Source organism: Ochlerotatus camptorhynchus, unplaced genomic scaffold (genome assembly GCF_037179485.1).
Source record: "Ochlerotatus camptorhynchus isolate MF236.1 unplaced genomic scaffold, CSIRO-AGI_Acam_v1.1 ptg000114l, whole genome shotgun sequence".
NCBI classification, from domain to species: domain Eukaryota; kingdom Metazoa; phylum Arthropoda; class Insecta; order Diptera; family Culicidae; genus Ochlerotatus; species Ochlerotatus camptorhynchus.
Window position 1 is genome coordinate 2,871,601 of NW_027040604.1, and position 20,547 is coordinate 2,892,147.

General features: G+C 39.1%; 4 protein-coding genes across 5 annotated transcripts in view; 3 read left to right on the plus strand and 1 right to left on the minus strand.

The window, feature by feature from the left end:
• The first annotated feature begins 6,232 nt into the window (after positions 1-6,232).
• On the plus strand, positions 6,233-7,161 carry Sld5 (DNA replication complex GINS protein Sld5). Its single transcript, XM_065219972.1, has 2 exons — positions 6,233-6,447; positions 6,510-7,161. Exons 1-2 carry the CDS (start codon positions 6,346-6,348, stop codon positions 7,083-7,085), a joined length of 678 nt encoding a protein of 225 aa, XP_065076044.1. The 5' UTR covers positions 6,233-6,345; the 3' UTR covers positions 7,086-7,161.
• A 216-nt stretch (positions 7,162-7,377) lies between these two features.
• On the plus strand, positions 7,378-10,199 carry DZIP1. The gene is made up of 3 exons (XM_065219971.1): positions 7,378-7,515; positions 7,581-8,331; positions 8,460-10,199. Exons 1-3 carry the CDS (start codon positions 7,413-7,415, stop codon positions 10,174-10,176), a joined length of 2,571 nt encoding a protein of 856 aa, XP_065076043.1. The 5' UTR covers positions 7,378-7,412; the 3' UTR covers positions 10,177-10,199.
• A 53-nt stretch (positions 10,200-10,252) lies between these two features.
• LOC135699680 (pre-rRNA-processing protein TSR2 homolog) lies at positions 10,253-11,106 on the minus strand. The gene is made up of 3 exons (XM_065219973.1): positions 10,881-11,106; positions 10,679-10,817; positions 10,253-10,616 (listed from the first exon to the last, which is right to left on the minus strand). The coding sequence occupies exons 1-3, from the start codon at positions 11,013-11,015 to the stop codon at positions 10,297-10,299; spliced, it is 594 nt and encodes a 197-aa protein (XP_065076045.1). The 5' UTR covers positions 11,016-11,106; the 3' UTR covers positions 10,253-10,296.
• Positions 11,107-16,796: 5,690 nt separating this feature from the next.
• Positions 16,797-20,547, plus strand: part of ZAP3 — a 32,035-nt gene continuing 28,284 nt past the window's right edge. Inside the window, exons 1-2 of one of the 2 annotated variants that reach the window (XM_065220033.1) lie at positions 16,797-16,993; positions 17,065-17,540. In XM_065220033.1, the coding sequence (XP_065076105.1) occupies positions 17,087-17,540 (454 nt within the window). In that variant the 5' untranslated portion in view covers positions 16,797-16,993; positions 17,065-17,086. The remainder of the gene's footprint in view (positions 16,994-17,064; positions 17,541-20,547) is intronic. The other variant, XM_065220032.1, reaches the window with a different exon arrangement.

Genomic DNA, 20,547 nt, shown 5'->3' on the forward strand with positions numbered 1-20,547 from the left:
AAATATTTTTTATAAATCGGATTTTGATGCCATTCGTTATTATAGCATGCTATGGTCCATATAGACATATTTTAAAATTTTCTGTATTTACACCAAAAATTGTGATTTTTTTAAAAGTATGCCATTCGATTACCTATAGCTTGAAACGGATAATGTTATTGGAATCAAGTCGATATGTTGTATCGTTGTCGAGAAATCGTTAAAAACGTACCGTGTAAATCGTGGAAAACCGTGTAAAAATAACCGTGTAAAAAAAAACCGTGTAAAAAAAACCGCGAAAAAAAAACCGCGTAAAAAGCGACTCCAGTGTATATTTATTTGTATGGACCGTTGACATTTCCCAATTACCCTAAAGCGACCACGTTGTGTATGGACAGCCCCCTATCAAGAATTTTAAAAATTGTGAACTTCGACATTTGTTTAGAGTCTAACACAATGACTTTTTTTTTCAAAATTTGTTACATATAAACATTTTCTTTAGCCTATAAAGGGTGTCCACGATGAAATTGCCACACACAAAATTGATTCGCAAAATTCGAGTTTTCATCCGATTGCCATCAAATTTTCAGGGATTGAGAAATAACTATTAAACTTCATTTTACCATTTTACTCGTATTTTATTTACAGTCCATACGCAAATGCCCGCACCTTGGCCTTAACCCCGGCCATAAGATTCTGCACAACCTGTGAATCAACCGTTTTTTGCATGTAAACCCATACTTTCTTCAGTTCCTCGACTGTCTTCACTACCTTAGGTCGTTTAAGAAGGTGCTGCGTCATAATCGCCCAGTACTTCTCGATGGGGCGGAGCTCCGGAGTGTTGGGAGGGTTGAACATTTTCGGCACGAAATTGACCTTATTGTCCGCATACCACTTCAGCACGTCCTTGGAGTAGTGGCATGAGGCCAAATCCGGCCAGAAGATTGTTGGGACGTTGTGGGCCTTCAGGAGAGGAAGCAGCCGCTTCTGGAGGCACTCTTTTATGTACACCTGTCCGTTCATCGCGAGGGGCGATTCACTTGTGTATTTTCGAATCAGGCCAACGTATTGATGAACGAATTGAAGTATTTTTTATCGAATAAACTTGTATTTTGTGTAATAATGTATTATTTTGCACTTTTTGAATATATGTAATTTTCTGTGTATTAGAAAAATAAAAGTGTATTTTTATGCATTAATGTATTGAAAATCAGTTATAAGCTGTTATAAGCGCATTCTGTCATTTCAGTGTTTATGTTTGCCACTCGAACCGAGGATCAAACTCACAATGTTGACGTTTTGTTTGACAAATGCAAAACACACGGTTACTTTAAAATACCCACTAATGAGTAGAATCTAACCCAATTTGAAGAATAGAGACTTATCCTATAAACTCATTCTCGCTCATTACGCATTAATAAGCATCTGTTACCAAGGCTGTTACGCATTAATGAATAATCGTTACTTATTTGTGGGTCACAACCACTTATTAATGTTTTTTTTATTTAATAAATGATTTAAGACACCTTTCTTAGAAATGGGTGAAATTCTACTCATTAATGCATTATTTTGTGATTCGAGCTCGGATTAAAATACAAAATAATAGATTTACGCATTTTGTTCGAATTCAGCATTTTGATTGAACATATTTTCGAATTTTTCGCGCAAATGACGAATTATCGTGTATTTTTATTATTCGTCGAATAATTGTGTATTTTTTTTCCGAATTTTGTATTTTTTGCATTTTTTTGAGTAATGACGATTAATGATGAATTTTTGTGTATTTTTTTTTCATTTACGTATTTTCGATTCATTCTCGAGAGCAGTGAATTGCCCCTCGGTTCATCGTGTCCTGGGTCACGAAAGGTGCACTCCGCTTCCCGCACGTGCAGATGGCTTGCCAAACCAGGAATTTCTTCGCAAATTTGGACATCTTCTGAGTGCGGACATGCTCCGGAACGCTGAACTTATCCTTGGCCGTGAAAAACAGGTTGCCGGGGATCTGTTTGAAGTCGGCCTTCACATATGTTTCGTCGTCCATGATGCAGCATTCAACTTTCGTCAGCATGTTGAGGTACAACTTCCTGGCACGGGTTTTGGCGGACTTGTTCTGCTTCTCGTCGCGATTAGGGGCCTTTTGTACCTTGAACGTTCGAAGCCCAGCCTTAGTTTTGGCCTTCTGGACAAAACTTCGGCTTAGGTGCAGCTTCTTAGCCACATCCCTAACGGAGGCGTTCGGATTTCGGTTGAAGGTCCCAACTACGCGGTTGTGATTTTTGGTGTTGTACGCAATACTTTTTCCTTCACTTCTGGGCTTCCGATCGGTGGTCAACCGTTCCTCGAACCGCTTAATCACTCGCGACATCGTGGAATTCGCGATTCCCAACGTTTTAGCGATGGAACGATGCGAGAGATCCTTGTTCTCGTGATGAATGCGCAAGATTTTATCACGCACGAGCTGTTCTTTCGACTCCATTTCCGCGAGTTTTGATCACAGGACTTTAATGCAGGATGTAAATAATGCACTATGAACTAAATCCACCCAAATTTTCATTAAATTCTACCCAACGGTTAAAAAGTTAGAGCAATTTCATAGTGTGGCAATTTCATCGTGGACACCCTTTAAGAGCAGTCTTGAAAAATTCCTTGGAATTCTCCTCCGAATTCCGTAGAAACTCTTCATTAATTTTTCTAGAAATGATTACAGGAATAGCCTTGAAACTCTCCTAAGTATTCCTTTGAAATTTACCTAAAAAATCTGTTAGATTTTTTAAAAATTTGCTTAGAATTCCCTTGGAATCATCCTCAAAATTTGCATTGAATTCTTCTCTAGTAATTCTACTCACAAGTACCTTGGAGTTCTCTTTACAAATTCCTTAGTCAGAACTATCTTTGGAATTACCTTGGAATTCTCATCAGAATAAATTCTGTTGGAAATTTCATTTGAATCCTACTCAGAACACCCCTCATTTTGTAGGTATGTGTGTTAACCAAGATATTTATGAAAAGACATGTTTGTTGCCTTTTTTGAAAAAAAAAACACAGTTGTTCCGTGCTGTTTTGGCTCAGGAACGGTATATCGCCAACAACGTGCAAGTCGTACCCAAGGACAACAACCCTCCAAACTCGCCGGAGCTGCACCCAATTGAAAAATATTGGGCAATCGTTAAGCGGAACCTCAAGAAAACTCAGAAAACAGCTCAAAGCAAATTGACGTTCAGCATCAAATAAGGCTGATACAACAGCGTTACAAAATCTGATGGAAGGTGTAAAACGTAAAGTCCGATAGTTCGCATTAGGAAAATCGGAAGCCTAATCAAATAATTTTCCTGTATTGTATCCAGCTTTCCATGCTCGGTAATGGCGGCCTGTTTGTATGAATAATTTTATCCTTCACTGTGCTTTTTGACACTAGCTGGAGGGCGTATGTTGTTCCATTTTCTTCTGTTCCTGGGAGAGGGAAAGGGAGGGGTCAAAGTCCGAACCTCCAGATAGTGTCAAAAAGCACAGTGAAGGATACAATTATTCAAACAAACAGGCTGCCATTACCGAGCATGGAAAGCTGGATAGTCATTGAACTTCAAAAAGAAATAAAGTTTGATCATTTATACAATAACATAATCAGTTTGCACTTAATCATGATTGACCAATTTTTGACCGTTCCACCCTTTACCTTGGAATTTTCCTTACGTTTCAACAGGACTAACTTGAAAGAAATTCTCCTTATGTTTCAACAGGACTAACTTGAAACGAATCCTCAGATTTAATTTAAAGTTTTTCTAACAAGTCTTCCCTTGGAATACACCTCTGAGTTTCCTTGAAAGGGTCCCTAGAGTTGCTTTGACATTTTCATCAAATTCATATTCAGAAGCTACTTGATCATCCTCATGTTTTGAAAAAATAAATAAAAATATCCTCAGGATGTCATGGAGATCATGGAGATACTTTTTTAATAATTTCTGATCATCCTGGTGTCATGGTTGAATATCTGAATAACGTGATTTGAATTGTTGGACAGATGAAGATCTTTTGAATAATACTTGATCATCCTGATGTATTGAAATAATAGCTCAAGAAGTTTCTTGAAGGTACTTATTTAGCCTGAAGGTTTAAAACAAATAACCTGAGGATTTAATGAAAATCGCTGATCACCTGATGACCTTTGGAATACTTTCTGAGCAACCTGGTATTAGGGTTAAACATCTGAGAGACGTGATTTAAATTGTTGGACACTTGAAGACTTGAAAATATATCATAAGAAGTTTTTGGAGATCTCTTATCACCTGAAGGTGTTTGAAATATTTTCTGAGTCACCTGGTATCATGAGATAATATTGAATTGTTGGACAGTTTTAGATCTTCAGAATAGTACCCGACCAACCCGAAGTCTCGAAAAAGTATCTAGAGGACTATATTGGAAATCTTAAAACACATGAAGGTCTTTGGAATAATTTCGGAGGTACTGAGAAAATGATGTGATTTGGATAGTTGGATATTTTCAGAAAGATACCTGATCAAACTGAAGTCTTAAAAAGTAACCCAAGGTTATCATGGGGATCTCTGATGGTCTTCGGAATAATTTCTGAGTCACCTGGTATCATGAGAGAACATATAATAAACGTGATTTGAATTGGTGGATAGTTAAAGGTGTTTACAATAATATTTGATCTACCTGAAGTCTTGAAAAAGTATCAAGAAGACTCCATGGAACACCTCAAGATCGTTGGAATGTCTGAGCAGCCTGGTAGCATAGGAGAAAATATCTGTTTGATGCTCGGTTTGATGTAAAAGAAGCGAGTGCTTTCCTTGAAGTTCTATGTAATTCACAGAACTTCTATGATGTTCGTCGATCTTTTAATGAAATACCTCTCACTTCTAAGAAATTACCTGAACTTAAATCATACTCCCTGAAACTTTTTTGAAAATACAAGTTCCATGAAGTTTACTGTTCTCTGTGAAGTCCGCCGATTTTTCGCCTCTTCGTAAATTTCTTTTAAATCCTCTCAACTACTACGAAGTGCTCTGAAAATTTACTAGAAACATCTATAAATACATCCAAAGAAATTTGAAACAGAGTTCCATTCGTGTTTCAAACCCGCTCAGAAATAAAACAGAATACTCGGGCAGATGCAGTTTCATTATTCGAGCACCATTTTGCACCAGATTTGCAGTTCTGCTACTCAGTATTGCGAGGGGTGCGTTTCTGTTCTAGTTTCAAATTGAACTGGACAAGGTGGTTGGGGACTTTTTCTGTTTTCGCTCTTCATCAACATCAACAAATATTTTGGATGTATTCAGTAGTAAAGTAGACCCACCCCAGGTGCGATGTCAATTATACAAGAACTGCCCTAATAAATTTGTTATGGTTATTTTGCTTAACGATGTGTATCATCCAAACCATTTGTGAAAAAGTTCGACTGTTTGGGATATTGTTCGTTTATGGTATTTGTTTATTAGGGTGGCCCAACCGGCTTATTGGGATAGTTAAATATGAAAATGTTTTTTTTTTTTGCTGGTGTCTGATGATGGCTAAGACCATGGTTGGTCCATCTTGCCATGAAAATGTTTAGTGGTGTTCGTATTTCATCGCAATGTTTATCTTTTTACATTAAACAGCTGTTTTCTGTGACGACACGTCTGCCATTCGCAGTATGGAATGTTGTGCTGCCGTGACATCGTCATTCGCTTGCTCAGCAGTTTTGCTTCTAACACCAAGAAGCTGCCTGTTGTTCCAGACCTTGTATAATTCACGGCGAATGAGAACGACCCAAATTTGAGTTTAGTTCACTCATAATCGCCAAAAGTGCAGGAACTCAGCGATGAGTAAAATTTGTCTCATGTTTTCCCAGGTTTTTGCAGGATTTTCCAGGGAAAAATTCCCGAATTTGAGAAAAGTAAAGATTCGATTCACTCAGTCTATTGGTACTACTCCGAGACTGAATAAAATTTTCGTCAATTTCCTCATTTTCCGGTAGATTTTTTAGGTTTTCCACAGGAAACCATGAGACAAATTTACTCATCGCTGAGTTCCTGCACTTTTGGCGATTATGAGTGAACTAAACTCAAATTTGGGTCGTTCTCTTTCACCGTGTTGACATCGCCCCATGGGCCGTATTTTTAGCCGATGAGGCACAGACGGATTCATTCAAGTTCATTTTAATTCACGCCAAAAGTGACAGCAGCGTCGTTTGCGCCAGCGACTCAGCGCGAAAACAGCGGATTTTGTTTACGTTTAGCGTCTTCGGCAGCTGACCAGTTTTGTGGAAATTTTAGATAAGTTTTATTATTAATTTTACGTTTCGTGAACCTTTCTGCACAGAGGTACAATTAGTGTGTTATCGAAATTAAATCGTGAGACAAGCTATAAATGGATCGAGTGATCGATGATATGGCCACAGAAGAAGCTGAAAATCTGAACCCTTCCCAAGATGAGGAGGACGAGGAAGAAATCCCGATGACTGCACAGCAGGTACGTTGCAATACGTTTAGGGTAGAGTGGTTTACTTTTTACCAACATCGATTCTGATGCAGTTGCTGGAAAATCTCCAACGTGCATGGATGAATGAGAAGTTTGCCGTGCAGCTGCTGCCGTACGAAGAGGCCATCGTGGACATGGTCATGAGTCAACTTGTGCACATGGAGGATAATTTGGCCAGTACGAATAAGAACGATATGCTGTACATCGCTCATCGGATGGAAGTGGAACGGATAAGGTACGTCCTGGCAAGTTATCATCGGTGTCGGTTGCAAAAAATAGAGGAGTACACTTTTCACATTCTGGAAGAAGAATCCAAACGGCCGGAGGGTGACAAGAGGCTGTCGGCAGGGGAGTTCCAGTTTGCAACGGATTTTTATAAAAGTATGGAGAGCCATTTCAATCAGCTGGCGGTGCGCCATATGCCTCAGAATCACCAGGATGATGAACATGTCCGCAGGGTTGTACCGAACATCGACGGCCACGTCTTCATACGGGCCAAGGAGAGTGTGGCAGAATTTTCGATTAGTGCCGATCATGAAACGATCAACATCGCCGCAGGGTCGATCCATATGTTTAAGTATAGGGACGTGGAACCGTTAGTGATGGAGGGAATAGTTGAATTAATTTAATTTGTTTATTTGTTTATTTGAATAAGAGCTTATTGTGAGAAATCCATGAAATCGGTATGAGTCTGAGTGTTACCGTTACACATAAACACGTGACAGTTCTAGTACTGCGCTTTCGCCCTTGAAAGTGGTTGCAGTCTGCTAGCTACCATAGCAACGGGATGTTTGGGCGCACGCTGTTTGTTCGTTTAGCGTTGATTGTAAAACTTTAATATGGGCACAGGTAAACACAAACAATAACAATCGTCCGCGGTAAGGATTTTGCTTAAATTATTAATAAGGCATTCGAGGCGCAAAAAATCAATTGTGTAATCAAACCAGCGGAGCGCTATGGCGCATAAATGGAATCACAACTTTCCAAAGATTGCTCGTGAAGCTGGTTTCGCCATAAGGGAACTGTCGGTTGGTCACTGCATCGATTGGAGGTTTATCGGTGAGCATCTTTACAGATAAGTCGAAACGGGATTACGCAATAATGTGTTCAATATTGAATTGCAGCTTCCATTGACCCATACGCTATCGTTGGCGATAAAGACTACGAAAAGCTGGACGAGTTCATTCCCCACATCTCGGAGGTACCCATCGGAACGGTACTGAACAATCGAATCCTCGATCCGGCGATAGGAAAGTACTTTATCCTGGCTCAATTTAGCATCCAATATCTACTATTCTGCAAGCAGTTCCTAGACGAAACCGTTGTGGAAATTAGGAATACAGCACAGGACGTCCAGAAGGAAAACAACAGATTGGAGAAAATTTGTCGAAAGAAAAACGAAGAAATTGTGTCTCTTCATCGGAAGCTGCAGAGAGTCGAAAACACCCATGCTCAGCAGGTGGTCTATCCGTGTTCCAAGTGTACGAAGAATTTCATCAGTCTGGAACTACTGAATGCCCACATGGCGCGGAAGCACGCGGAGAAAATGGTGGGTTCGAGTGATTCCAAACAGTCTGCAGGCCGAAAACTTTCCGAAACGGATTCAAATTTAATAAATACGATCAAGCTGGAGCTGGAGGTGAAGCAACTGAAGGAACGATTGAACGCAGCGGAAAAAGATTTGATGGATCAACGCAGTCGGGACCACCACCGGTGTCACGGGTGCAGCGATGAACGGGTGAAGGATAGAGAACGGAAATCGAAACCTGTCGAGTGGCACAGCGTTGGGATTCAAAGCAATCTGGAAGATGCCAAGGATGTCAACGAGAAGGAGGTGCAAACGAACATACGAAGTAAATCGGAGACGCCACCGAGGTAGGTAGTTCCCTGGCTATTGTTTTAAGATATATAAAAAAAAAACTTCTCTAAGATGAGATGATTAAGTTAATTCTCATCTTATTCCTCACTGAAGTTGATCCCATTCCATGTTGCCTATTTCCCAGACTATCCCCGATTCCACGCTTCTCGCCGTCCCCGACGCGTCCGCCGCTTCCACCGGTACAATTACCACAGTCACCAGCCCCAACGCCGTTGCTCGACTACATCTCCAAGTCCGAACTCGAAGCGATCGTTCGCGAGCAGAACGAGCAGTTTGAAAGTTGGAAAAGAGCCGAACGTCACAAGTTTAACAACGAAATCGACAAGGTTCGGCAGAGTCTTACGGAAGCCATCCAGGAATTGGAAAAGCGTGATCGAATAACGGCAGCGGTCCATGCAGCTTCAATACCGAGCGCAGCCATTGAACGAAAGGAAGACGACGAGAACATTTGGAAGATGCGTTACCGGGAACTGGAGCAGATGTACGAGAACAGTCAGAGGCAGGTTAGGGAGACGGTTGAGAATATCGAATCGGTCTACGAGGAGAAGTTCCGGCAGATTGAACGAATGATGGAACGGCAGAAGGCAACAGTTGAAGCAGTTAGCATGGAAAGAAATGAAGCTAGTAGAGGTAGAGTAGCTAGCGAAAGCTCGTTACTGCAAATCCCAGTACCAAAAATTGATTTTAAGGCATCACTTCCAACACCTTTCACCAAACAAGATGAAGAATCTGAAATCGATGAACCCATAACGCACGACGAGTCTGCTCCGGAAGAGCAATCCGAAAGCGACGAAGAAATTCGTGCTCTGGAAGCAGCCAAGGCAAAATTGCTGGCTCGGGCCAATATCCCACGGGTCGAAGAACCAAAAGAAGCCTCCGTTTCCGCAGAGAAACCGTTGATTTCACCGAAGAAGCAGATTTTGCATACATTCAAAAGTCGCTTGAAACTGTTGGGGATCGATTCGAAAACGAAAACACTTTCTAAGGATGATCTCAATGTCGCAACCGAAGCATTGGCAGAACGAAGAGATGTTAGCAAAAAGAAGAATCGAGGTTTCTTCATAACAAGGAATCAACTGATGGCGAAAGTAGATCAGATAGCTAAAAGTCGAATGGGAGAAGCGACGAAAGCCAAAGCCCATTTGAAATCGGATGAACAACCGGTTATCAAAAAGCGTGAATCTCAAGCTCAGCCTGTTCCAAAGCTGCGATCAAGCTTCCAAGGGTCCGAACGGAACCCAGTCATCGATATACTTCCATCCAAATTGAGAATAACAACGGAAGATTATCTCACTGTTCCAAAGCAAATCAATCCGTACGCAAATATGTTTAAGGCAAAATCTTCGTTCAGCGTCCCGGAAGTGAAACTATCGAGTGATGATATCCTCACAATTCAAGCGGAGATCAACCCTATGACAGAAGCTCTATCGAGAAGCCCCGTCGCTTCGGTGAGAACATCTCCAAGACCGTCCATGTCGGAATACGAACGACATTTGGAACGGCTATTGGACACTCCCGTGAAACGACTGTCGACTCCTCCGGATGTGATAACTGTGGAAAGTAGCAGCAGACGTGCGGCGGCGATGGAAAACGATTCCGATTTGAGTGATATCTTGGAAGCTGTTCCACTGCAACCAAAGCCGATTCCCAAAAAACGAGTGCTGTTCAATTTAGATCGCGATAACAACAGTGGAAATGTTGAGAAGTTAGCTATAGCAGAACCTGATCTGAGCATGACGAAGCAAATCGGCGCACCGTCGTTGTCCTCTACCGTGATCCAGGTTTCTAAAGTTGAAGAGGATTCCGATTGGAACATTAGTAGCTTTGATGACGAAAAATAACCATTTTATCGTAGGTAGCAATAGTGACTGAAATAAATTCATGGCTGTCATCCGAAAATACTTACTCACCGAACAATTTGAATGTTAACAGCCTCGCTTTATTTTCACCTATCCGTTGTTTTACCTTCTCCTCCTGCCACGAATCTGAGTCCATCCCGGATCAACATCCTCTTCGTGGAACTCCGTTGTTGAACCTTCGGTACTGGGGGAGGCATTCATTCCAGCCGATCTCGCCATCGGTACTGGTTCGACGTCCATGTCCTGATCATCCATATCCTCATCCTCGGTGCCGCTGCTATCGTCCATCATCTGCATCTTTATCCGATTCCCGGATTTGATCCAAATTTCGCACGGACCCATACGGGTCAATTCCGTTCGCACTTGATCCTCTTTGTTTTCCTTCAGTAAATTGAGATATTTAATAAGGATGTTGCTGATTTCTGCAGAGAAAGAAGGATAATAATTTCTTCAAACAACTTGCAATGTATTCCAAAACTCTAACCATTGACGGATTCATCTTCGCAGATAGTTTGAAATTCCTGATCCATAATTTCCTCCATCACCTCTCTCAGGTCGTAAGCATCTACTTTTTTGTTTTCCGTGCAGTAACAGGTAACATAATTGATCATTTCTATTGCAGTCTGTAATTGGTGAAAATAATAGAAAAATTAACTAATCACACATAATTTATACTAGAAATTTACATTTAATCCCAGCTGTCCACCCATTCCATGTTCCACAGCCAGTCGGAGGGCCGTCCAGCGATTGAAGACACTTTCGACGATTTCTTTAAAGGCAGGTTGCAACTGCGCCAGCGGAATTTGGGAACTGCTTGCCATTGTGTCGTCTTATTTTAAATGTGAAGGAAATTGATTTATTTTTACTGACGAAAACGGACTGAAGAACGCAACACTAAACACTTTTGGAACACATTTTTTTGGTTATCAACACCATCAGACCGTCAGTGCACTATGACGTTAGTGACGTTTGTTGCCTGACCCGATGAACAATCTGTCGGATGAATTGCTTAGAAAATAATGGTTAGAAAATATGGCGGCTACAAAAGATCCCCTTTCGGAATAGCCGTTGTAAAGAACAAAATTTGGTAAATTATTTAAATCTACACTAAAAAATATTACTAATCTAAAATAGATTAAAATTTAATCTTTATTTTATTTAGCTTTGTTTATTCATAGCTTTGATTAAAAAGTTTAAAGTTTGTTTTATGCATGAGTATGAATAACATGTCATAGTTCATGATTATGCATAAAAATTTGTTTCTCTGTTTAGCTCTTGTCAATAATCGACATAAACCGCCTCAAACAAATATTGTTTGCCATCTGAGCTTCAAGTGAAAAAACACTGCAGTAGGTGTTTATAAAACATTAATTAAATGCAGCAACATAATTTTAGATGCTGATGTTTGGCTATCCACAGCAGAATATCATCGAAGGTATTAGATACGAGTTTTTTTTTATATAACATTGGTCATTCATCATTGCTTTGGAGTGAATCACTGTCGCTGTGGGATTCCATGCTTTTGCCGCTGATCATGGGGATATCGAGAACAAAAAAGAGTTCCGGTGAGGGAATCGAGAAAGGTGGGAATATTCTGTGGTACGGTGGTGAGTATGATTCAAAATGTTTAATTATTATCAGGTATTTTTGGACTTCTATCGACATCCACCAGCTACGATCATACGGGAGGGAACCGAATTGCCGTCGCCACAAAATCAATGAAGCGAAAAATACTGAATCGGATGATCTGTGTAAAATAAAAACGTATCTCCAATGGTTACGGTTCGCTCTCTCCAGCTTTTTGTTTATGTTTTTCAATCATAACAAACCACATGAAACTGAAAAATAATCTGGCGAATAATCGCATAATATACATATGAGGAATACCTCAATTTTATACTATCCAATGTATAAACCAGTTTTATACTAAGTTAGTATTATCAACAATCAATACGAAACTAACGATTTTAAATTGGCTCACCACTTTAGTAGCCTATTGGTCCCAAGCAAACGATTAACGTACCCTATTCTAGTTGAAATTCTATTACTACACTATGTTTGTTTTGATTCACTATGAAAGTTTGACAGATAACATCAGGGGTGTGTGGATTCATGCAGAACATGCAGGGGTGAGTGAAATAGCTTGGGACTGCTTGGGACCGTTGTTCTGGTACTGAGTGAGCCAAAAATAATAATGATTTTCTTCGGGACCCAGTGGTCTTAGAGTTACCTCTATGGTATTATCTCGCTTTATACCAAGCTATACGTCGGTAAGGAGAGTTACGATTTAGCGTAACTTTTAATCTATTTAGATTTGAAAATCGTTTGAGTGTACATTTACCACATTTATAGAAAAAATAAGTTGATAACATCCCGACCAGTAGTTCATGAAACTTCTTCAAAGTTCTTTATACAAAAATAAAGATTTATGTCGGTAATTCTTTCACACTTCTTGCGCTAGTGTGGGATTTTTTGATAATTTAGAATTGAGATTTGATGTGACGCCCCCTCGTGATAGCCACTGCCACACTCACATAAATTGCAGCCTAAGAGCCCAATTCGAAACAAGTGCGAGTCTAACGAACAAGTGATTGGACATAACACTGAAACAAAATCCATTGTCAAAAATACTATATTGCTGCACACTTAATCTAGCTCTAATCTAGTAAAATCTCCAACAGCCGATTACCTCGGCATTTACTTTTGCTGATATGTATGTATGTATCAAGGGGTAACACCCTGGGGGTTAGTGGATTTTCGAGGGGTGAATCGATTAGCTTGGGGCCGAAGAGAGTACCAGAGCTGAGCCAAAAAGTTGAGCACATTATTTCGGGACCTTCTAGTCTTAGAGTTACTTCTATGGTACAACATAAAGTTGGGATTATACCCCGAATTGGTGGTTAGGCGCTTTTTATGGTTTTGACGTAGGACTACGTCTTTGATTTCTATATGGGGGTACACTTCGTGAAAACCAAAAATGGAACATGTAACAAATTAAGAAAGATTTTGAACGTTAATAACTCAGCTGCCCCTGGTCCAATTTCAATAATTTTATCATCAATCGATCAGAAATATGGCTACGCATCGATAACAATTCTTTCGAATGTTGATTTTCAACAATAAACTATTGAAAAACTGGTAAATATCCAGCATTGTCCAAAAGCGTCGAATTAACTAACAAATCCACCAATTACCTACATGCATATGCTGCTTCCCCAGCACAGTCGTCAGAGAGTAGTAAGTTGACGAAACAAGTCGAAGTGGCATTCGCCTTCGATCCTCTGGCGCGTGCGAATAGGGAGGACGGAATTACGTAATATTTTGCACACTCATCGCCATGTTCAGAACCACACGAACGTGCAGTTAGCTACCTGTTATATAGACAACCAGCTCTGATTTGATTTGAATATAATTTAATTGCTATTGTTGTTACTCATTTTATATTAAATATTTTATTTGCAGTCATCATTCAACGGAGCTTTGGTGATTTCCCGAGGATTTTCATGTAAAGATGAAAATTGTGCTGGACGTACTGGCATTTTCAAGTAGCCTAACCATTGCGCTCTTGAAGTCTGAAGTTACATCACAAATGGGAGAGGACATAAGGACGATGCCAGAGTTAATTTGGAAACGGCACGACGTCAACTATGCAGACCTGTATGGGGACTTCAGTGAAACCCCGAGAACTTTCACCTGTTTACCCAATTGTTACCCCAACCTCGAGTATGCCACGAGTAATCGGTTCTCGTTCCACTAACGTTAGGTTTAAGAAAACTCTGTTAATCTAAAATTGAACTTCAGCATTGTGAAGCTAATGCAACCGAGCTTTGACAAAATTAAAAACATACATACATATATATTTAAAAAAAGTCATGGTTTACATTTGGCTCACGGTCTTCTTTCACATGTTTGCCTAATTTGCTAAATTTGCTCAATTGATTAAAATTAATCACTTATCTATTTCTATCTATTTATGTATTATCTATCTACCCTTATTTTGATCGAAAAAAAAAAAATCCAAAATACTTATGACAAATCCGTTCCGATCCAAATAGGGAAAAGAGTGAATATTATAATGAAACTTGTTCAGGAAAAGTGTGTTTGCTCAAATACTATCTCTAATATAGCTACTTAAATAAGGGAGACGGATACTTCAGGTTGAGAATCGGTGCAGCTGGAAAGCATATGTTTTTTTTTTAATTTTCTTATGTCAGAATAAAAGACCATAGTTCACCTTTCCTCTGAGGTTGTAAATCTCTTCTTTTGTATGATATATTCACTAAATACTTTAACGCTCGCAATGCACAAAATCCAACCTAATACATAAAATCCCTAACAACATTGAGTAAACAAACAACACAAATTTGTCTAGCAATCTAGTAATAAGTATTTCTTAAGAATTTTTAAGTATTTATAGGTATCTAAGATATCAATTAGAACTTTATAAGAGAAATTCAAAGTTTAGAGTGTGATACCCCTAGTATTTTGTTATTGATTAAATGATTTTTAAATACAAATGGATATATTTTTGGCTCATGGCCTAATATATTTTTGGTATTGATTCAAATATATTATTCAGTTAATCCAAAGAAAATATTTTTGAATCAACAAACCGGTTGTAGAGTCAATAATCTGTTTGTTGATTCTAAAAACCATTTTATTGATTCAAAAATATGTTTCATTGAAATAGTGATACAATATGTTTGAATCAATAACAAAATACATTAGGCCCTGAAACAAAAATCCATTTTTCTGCGTGTTACAGAAGTGAGATGATAAAATTTCGAAGTGTTTTTTCACCCATTAGTGGGTAAAAAATATACCTATTATTTAACTGTGAACTGATTCTTTAAATGGGTATTTTTTCACCCATTTTATGATTTCAAAATTCCCTCATTATTTGACAGCTGCATACATGGTTTGAAAATGGGTATTTTTATCCATAAATGGGTTTTCACGAAACACCGTGATAATGGTGGTAAGATCGTGCCGGTATTATCCTCGCATTAAAACCTGATCAAAAATATCCGGCTGCTTTGATGTCGACATCAGAGTTAATCAATGCGACATTAAGCAAATATCTTGTAGTTCATGCCAACAGGGACGGTATTAAGAGTTAATCCGAGTTGTATAGCTTATCGCTAAGAGCAACCGTAACGGTACGCTGCTAAACTCATTTTAGCAGCCCTCATCATAGCGCAGCTACCGTATCGGGGGTTGCCATCCCGCATAAGCGTGAACCTTAAATTTACCTTACCTTAAATGGTTAAAATTGTTTATAATCCTTGCTAAACTTCAACTGAAATGGTTATGGAACTTTACATGAACGTTTAATGATAAAGTTTTAACCTTAAGCATTATAGTTTTTTGGAAGTGGACCTTACAAATAATGGGTTGTTAAGAACCATTACCATTCAAAATTCTTGTTTTCTCCATACATTTTCGGAAAGAAAACTATACTAAAACCTTTTAACTTATGGTTTGAGAACATTAATGGTAATGGTTATGGTAACCAGTAAGGTCCATGAATGGTTTTGTAACATCCATCAACTTTATGTGGAATATATCGCGAATTGGTTGCCTGTAAATTACTGATTACCAATTCACGATATATTTCACGTAAAGTTGAGTGATAATACAAAACCATTAATGAACCTTACTGACTACCATAACCATAACCATTAATGTTCTCAAACCATAAGTAAAAACGTTCTAATATAGTTCTCTTTCCGAAAATGTATGGAGAAAACAAGAATTTGGAATGGTAATGGTTCTTAACAACCCATTATTTGTAAGGTCCGCTTCCAAAAAACCATAATACATAAGGTTAAAACTTTATCACACAAACGTTCATGTAAAGTTCCATAACCATTTCAGTTGAAGTTTAGCAGGGATTATAAATAATTTATAACCATTATCGGTAAGGTCATGTGATGGTTCACGTTTATGCGGGATACGAGTAACTAAAATAGCAGTCGGCTTCTCGATGAGAAGCGCGATACCAAATTTAGCAGCGCGATAGCAGCGCGGGAGAAAGGTTGCTGTTCGTAGAAATGTCAAAATACTCACTACCGGTACGGACTACGGCGAGTAAATTGATAACCGCGATAGCAGCGACCGGTGTGGAGAAGAGTGACTAAACTAAAATGAGAGCGCTGTGCGCTGTTAAAATAGTCGCGCGAATGACAACGACCGTTACGGTTGCTCTAATACAGGCTGATATTAACATATGAACATTTCAAATGGTCCTATCAGCTTTGATCGATTCTCTTCATCGACTTTCTCTTTCGTTAATAACTCAGCTGCAAAACCTTTCCCTGTTGTATTTGACGTTTTGGACGCTAGATAAGAACCTCCTTTATCAAACTATGTGGTAGAATTAGCGCGAAATCTGTTTGCATATCAGTGGTTATGAAAAGAGAAAGTCGATGAAGAGAATCGATCAAAGCAGATAGGACCATTTGAAATGTTCATTTGTTGGTGTTTTCAAATTATGTTTGGATAATATTTAAATTTGCATCGAATAGGACTTCAAACCAAAATTTACTTTTCGGAACCACCCTGTCCTCTCCCCAGTTTGACGGCACTTTGAAGTGCGAAACATTTTCATGAAGCCCGCTGTCAGTGTGCGCTGTAAAACAAAATGGATAATGTTTGAGAGCGGTGCTTTCGAGTGAAAAAAGTGAAAAATATTGTGCAAAATCTTAGTTATTTCAACGAAAAAAGTGGTTGTAACTGCTCTTCTGTGTATAGTTGAGTTTTTTGCGGTAAAATTTTTCTCGAAAAGGTGTAATTAAAGGTAAGAATTGTAATTTTTCTTCTGCCCTGTTCACTCATTTGCACATTTTGCGTTGACCGTCTTTCTCGTAGATTCCACGGTCGGAAAAGAGTAATGTCTTGGCCAAACAGTTGGCAAGTACAACCGGGCTATGCAGGATACTCAACGGCGGCTCCGCCACCGACGATGGGGCCAGCCGCTGTTGCTGCTAGTCCTGCAGGATATTCTACTATGACACCGGAGCAATACGCCCAATGGCAACAGTGGCAGCAATATCAGCAGCAATACGCCCAATGGCATGCCCAGTACGGCGAGCAGTACGCTCGTCAAATGGGTAAACCGCTGCCGGCAGTGCCGGCTCCGATGCCCTTACAACATATGGGTATTGCCACCAATGTTCCTCCGCCGGTCGCCGTGGCTACTCAGCCAGTCCCGGTACCGGTAATGCCGCCGACCGTTGCTGTTCAAGCTGTAATTCCTACTGCTGCTGTCATGGCTCCGCCTATGCCGACCAGCGTAGCACCTCCTCCACCGCCGGAACCTCACCCCGATAGCATCGCTGCCAATGGTATGTTATTGGGTATCTTTGCAATAGTTGGGAGTAAAATGGATTTGCTTTGAAAGGGAAGACGGACATTTCCTGAGAAAATCTGGGAGAATAATTATTGTAAGTGCGGAAGCGCTAATAAAAGTGCTCGTATAGGTACGTTAAATCGTTTTTATGGCTTCGGCGCACTTATTTCTTGGTTGAATAAGTGCGCAGAAGACACCAATGCGATACAGCGTCAATGCGCACTTTTGTTACCGTTATCGGACTTGCAGGAGTCCAGGTTTAGTTGCAAATAACAACAATCAAAAGAAAACCAATTCGGGACGCTTGACGATGGGGTTTTGTTTCGAAAAGAGACGATAAGGCTGCTAGACGGTTCATGAGAAATTTCGTAACCAAATTTAATAAATCCAAAAGATTTCTACCAACCTAGTGCTTTCAGACAATGAGATTTCGTGCAACGAAATACGTGATATTAAAGAAATGTCAGATTGTATATGATAGTGACTACCGCTTCTACTCTTTTTTCTTCTGTTCGGGACAAAAAACCACTGCGATCAGTAATTTTTGATCTATTGCAGTACATCCCGTGTGCTTAGTTTGGTGCATTTCCTGTTACTCCATTATTATTGAGAAATGATCAAGAGTATTCGGTTTTGATTCAGTTGTCATTCTTGTTTTCATCGCAAGGAACCACCGATTCTAATTGAAAGGTCCCGCGAAGAGTTAGAGCATCCTCCAAAGGTGCGTCAGTCAAAACCGAGTGCCTTAGCAATAACATCAAGAAAAGACACCGATATTGACCATGCTTCAGGACCCTAATCTCAATTTTAAACTAGAGGACAACATACAAGATTAGGAATAACATAGATGCAACTTCAAGGGACACTGTAGAAATGAAATAAATTTTGTAGGAATCCGAGGAACTTCATAGAGGTTCAGAAAATTTCGTAGAAATTCAGGAAACATGTAATTGTATTTGAAAACTTCGTACAAGTGGGAACTTTGTATTTAAAAAAAAAACTACCGCTGGAGTATCTTGAGAGAGGTCAAGGAATTTTCTTTCGATAACCGTAGGCGGGAAAGCGGTAACGGAATTTTGTTAACCTAAAAGCAGTCGCGTCAAATCACCGAAAAATGAGCGGCATTTTTGCAAGCGAATGAAAGAGAAAATGTCACTTTAATTGATCCGTACACATAACAAATTTTACTCATGTGATGAACTAGCCTACGGCTAAAAATCACAAAAATAAAGAAAAAAAAAAAAAAAAAAAAACAAATTTTACTCATCGCTGAGTTCCTGCACTTTTGGCGATTATGAGTGAACTAAACTCAAATTTGGGTCGTTTTCATTTGCCGTGTGTATCTGGCTGACAAATATCTGTAAAAAAAATCTGTATTTTGGCAACAAGTTCGAAAATATAGTGTTGCCAAAATCGAACCGTGCCAAAATCGTGCGGTTTTATTTTTAAATTTAATTTATGATTTCGATGATTATGGACCATTGTGGGTCATCTTTATTACATAGACGGTATTAATAATTATTATTTTATTAAAAATTGTAATCACATGGCATAAAAGTACATTATTTTCAAAATCCGTTCGATTTTGGCATGGTGCTAAAATCGAACCCCGTGCCAAAAACGAACGGTTTTGTGGATTTGCTACGGGTACTGTGATTTATTTATAATGGTCTCATTGTGAATGTACCTAAATCTTCATTAAATTTATTCATAGTTCAGAAGGAGTTTGTTCAATGTTCAATCTTGAAAAATGACTTAAATTTGCTTTCTAAAGAATTTCCCTTTTTTTATCTAGAAATCCTATAATCTTGATTTTTTAAGTGATTTGTACCTTTTCTACAATTAAAAAAATACAAAACATCAAGTTTCAGTAGTAGCACAGACAAACAGACGTAACTCTTCATTGTGTATCTTCGTTCATGCATTTAACGGTTGATTTGAATATTATCAGTTCCGCGAACTACTCGCCGCAGCGCTGGCATCAGATCACTTTGACGTTTCTATACATTCTATAGAACTTTTATGCAATATTGTTTACGAGTTAGCGAGCAAGCTTGTTTTCCGCGAGAAGCCAGAGAGATGTCGTTACTGAGGTTATATGTTTTGAGATACTATGTTTTCAAGAACAAGTTTTTCAAAGAGTTACGTCTGTTTGTCTGTGGTAGTAGTGAGAGACAAATCTGCTTCCAACGGAAAATATCCTGGGTTTACTAAAATGACTTGTTTACCCGTACATATAAAAATATTGTATCTGTCACCATGAGACGCGGTCAATTAAATAAAAAGAAAGGGAAACTAACTAACATCCCTTCCAAAGATAACTCAGAACATCTGATCATCAGAAGTCCATTCAAAAGATTCCCAGCCCATTCGAAGATAATACAATCATATTTTATTTAGTGAAAAAAATCGTTTTGAATTTGATGCTCATAGATTGAATTCAAGCTGCTCAAAAGTAAGAAACGATTATTTATCAAAATTAATAATTATAAAAAAATAATATGAAACATATCTTCTTTATTTAAAAAATCTGTATATTTTTCAAAAATCTGTAATCTGTATATACAGATATCAGTATCAAAATATTGAAAAAAATCTGTATATGTGGCATCACTGCTTCCACTGCCGGTTGGGTACTTGGTTTTGGCAAACGTCTGCCAGAATGACACACGGTAGAGAACTGTCTTCTCCTGGATGGACAGCTTCTGCCATGAGTCAGCCTTCTCCTTCTAGGGGCTAATCTTCGAGTGCCACTTCATTGAAGCGGATCACCGGCAACCAGCTCGTTGAATATTATCACGACTTTTTTTCGTCCTTGACTTGAAAATGTAAACACACAATCTCAAAAGTCATAAGTGCAGGGTTGCCAAACTCATGGGTTACTGAGACTGATAGCTTGATTGCCACACTTCGGCAGGGTCAGCAAAACGCTTGACCTAGCTTTCGGCACAGATAAAGTAGCCGGCACAGATTGGGATGTGCAGAGTTGAATATCCCTTGGG

Excerpts from the sequence above, each read along its gene's own strand:
- LOC135699680 (XM_065219973.1), bottom strand. The coding sequence starts at position 11,015 with ATGGCAAGCAGTTCCCAAATTCCGCTGGCGCAGTTGCAACCTGCCTTT. Across the intron at positions 10,818-10,880 it reads GTGGACAGCTGGGATTAAAT|ACTGCAATAGAAATGATCAA; the intron begins GTAAATTTCTAG and ends CACCAATTACAG. Across the intron at positions 10,617-10,678 it reads CGAAGATGAATCCGTCAATG|AAATCAGCAACATCCTTATT; the intron begins GTTAGAGTTTTG and ends CTTTCTCTGCAG.
- Sld5 (XM_065219972.1), top strand. The coding sequence starts at position 6,346 with ATGGATCGAGTGATCGATGATATGGCCACAGAAGAAGCTGAAAATCTG. Across the intron at positions 6,448-6,509 it reads TCCCGATGACTGCACAGCAG|TTGCTGGAAAATCTCCAACG; the intron begins GTACGTTGCAAT and ends ATTCTGATGCAG.
- DZIP1 (XM_065219971.1), top strand. The coding sequence starts at position 7,413 with ATGGCGCATAAATGGAATCACAACTTTCCAAAGATTGCTCGTGAAGCT. Across the intron at positions 7,516-7,580 it reads CATCGATTGGAGGTTTATCG|CTTCCATTGACCCATACGCT; the intron begins GTGAGCATCTTT and ends ATTGAATTGCAG. Across the intron at positions 8,332-8,459 it reads AAATCGGAGACGCCACCGAG|ACTATCCCCGATTCCACGCT; the intron begins GTAGGTAGTTCC and ends CCTATTTCCCAG.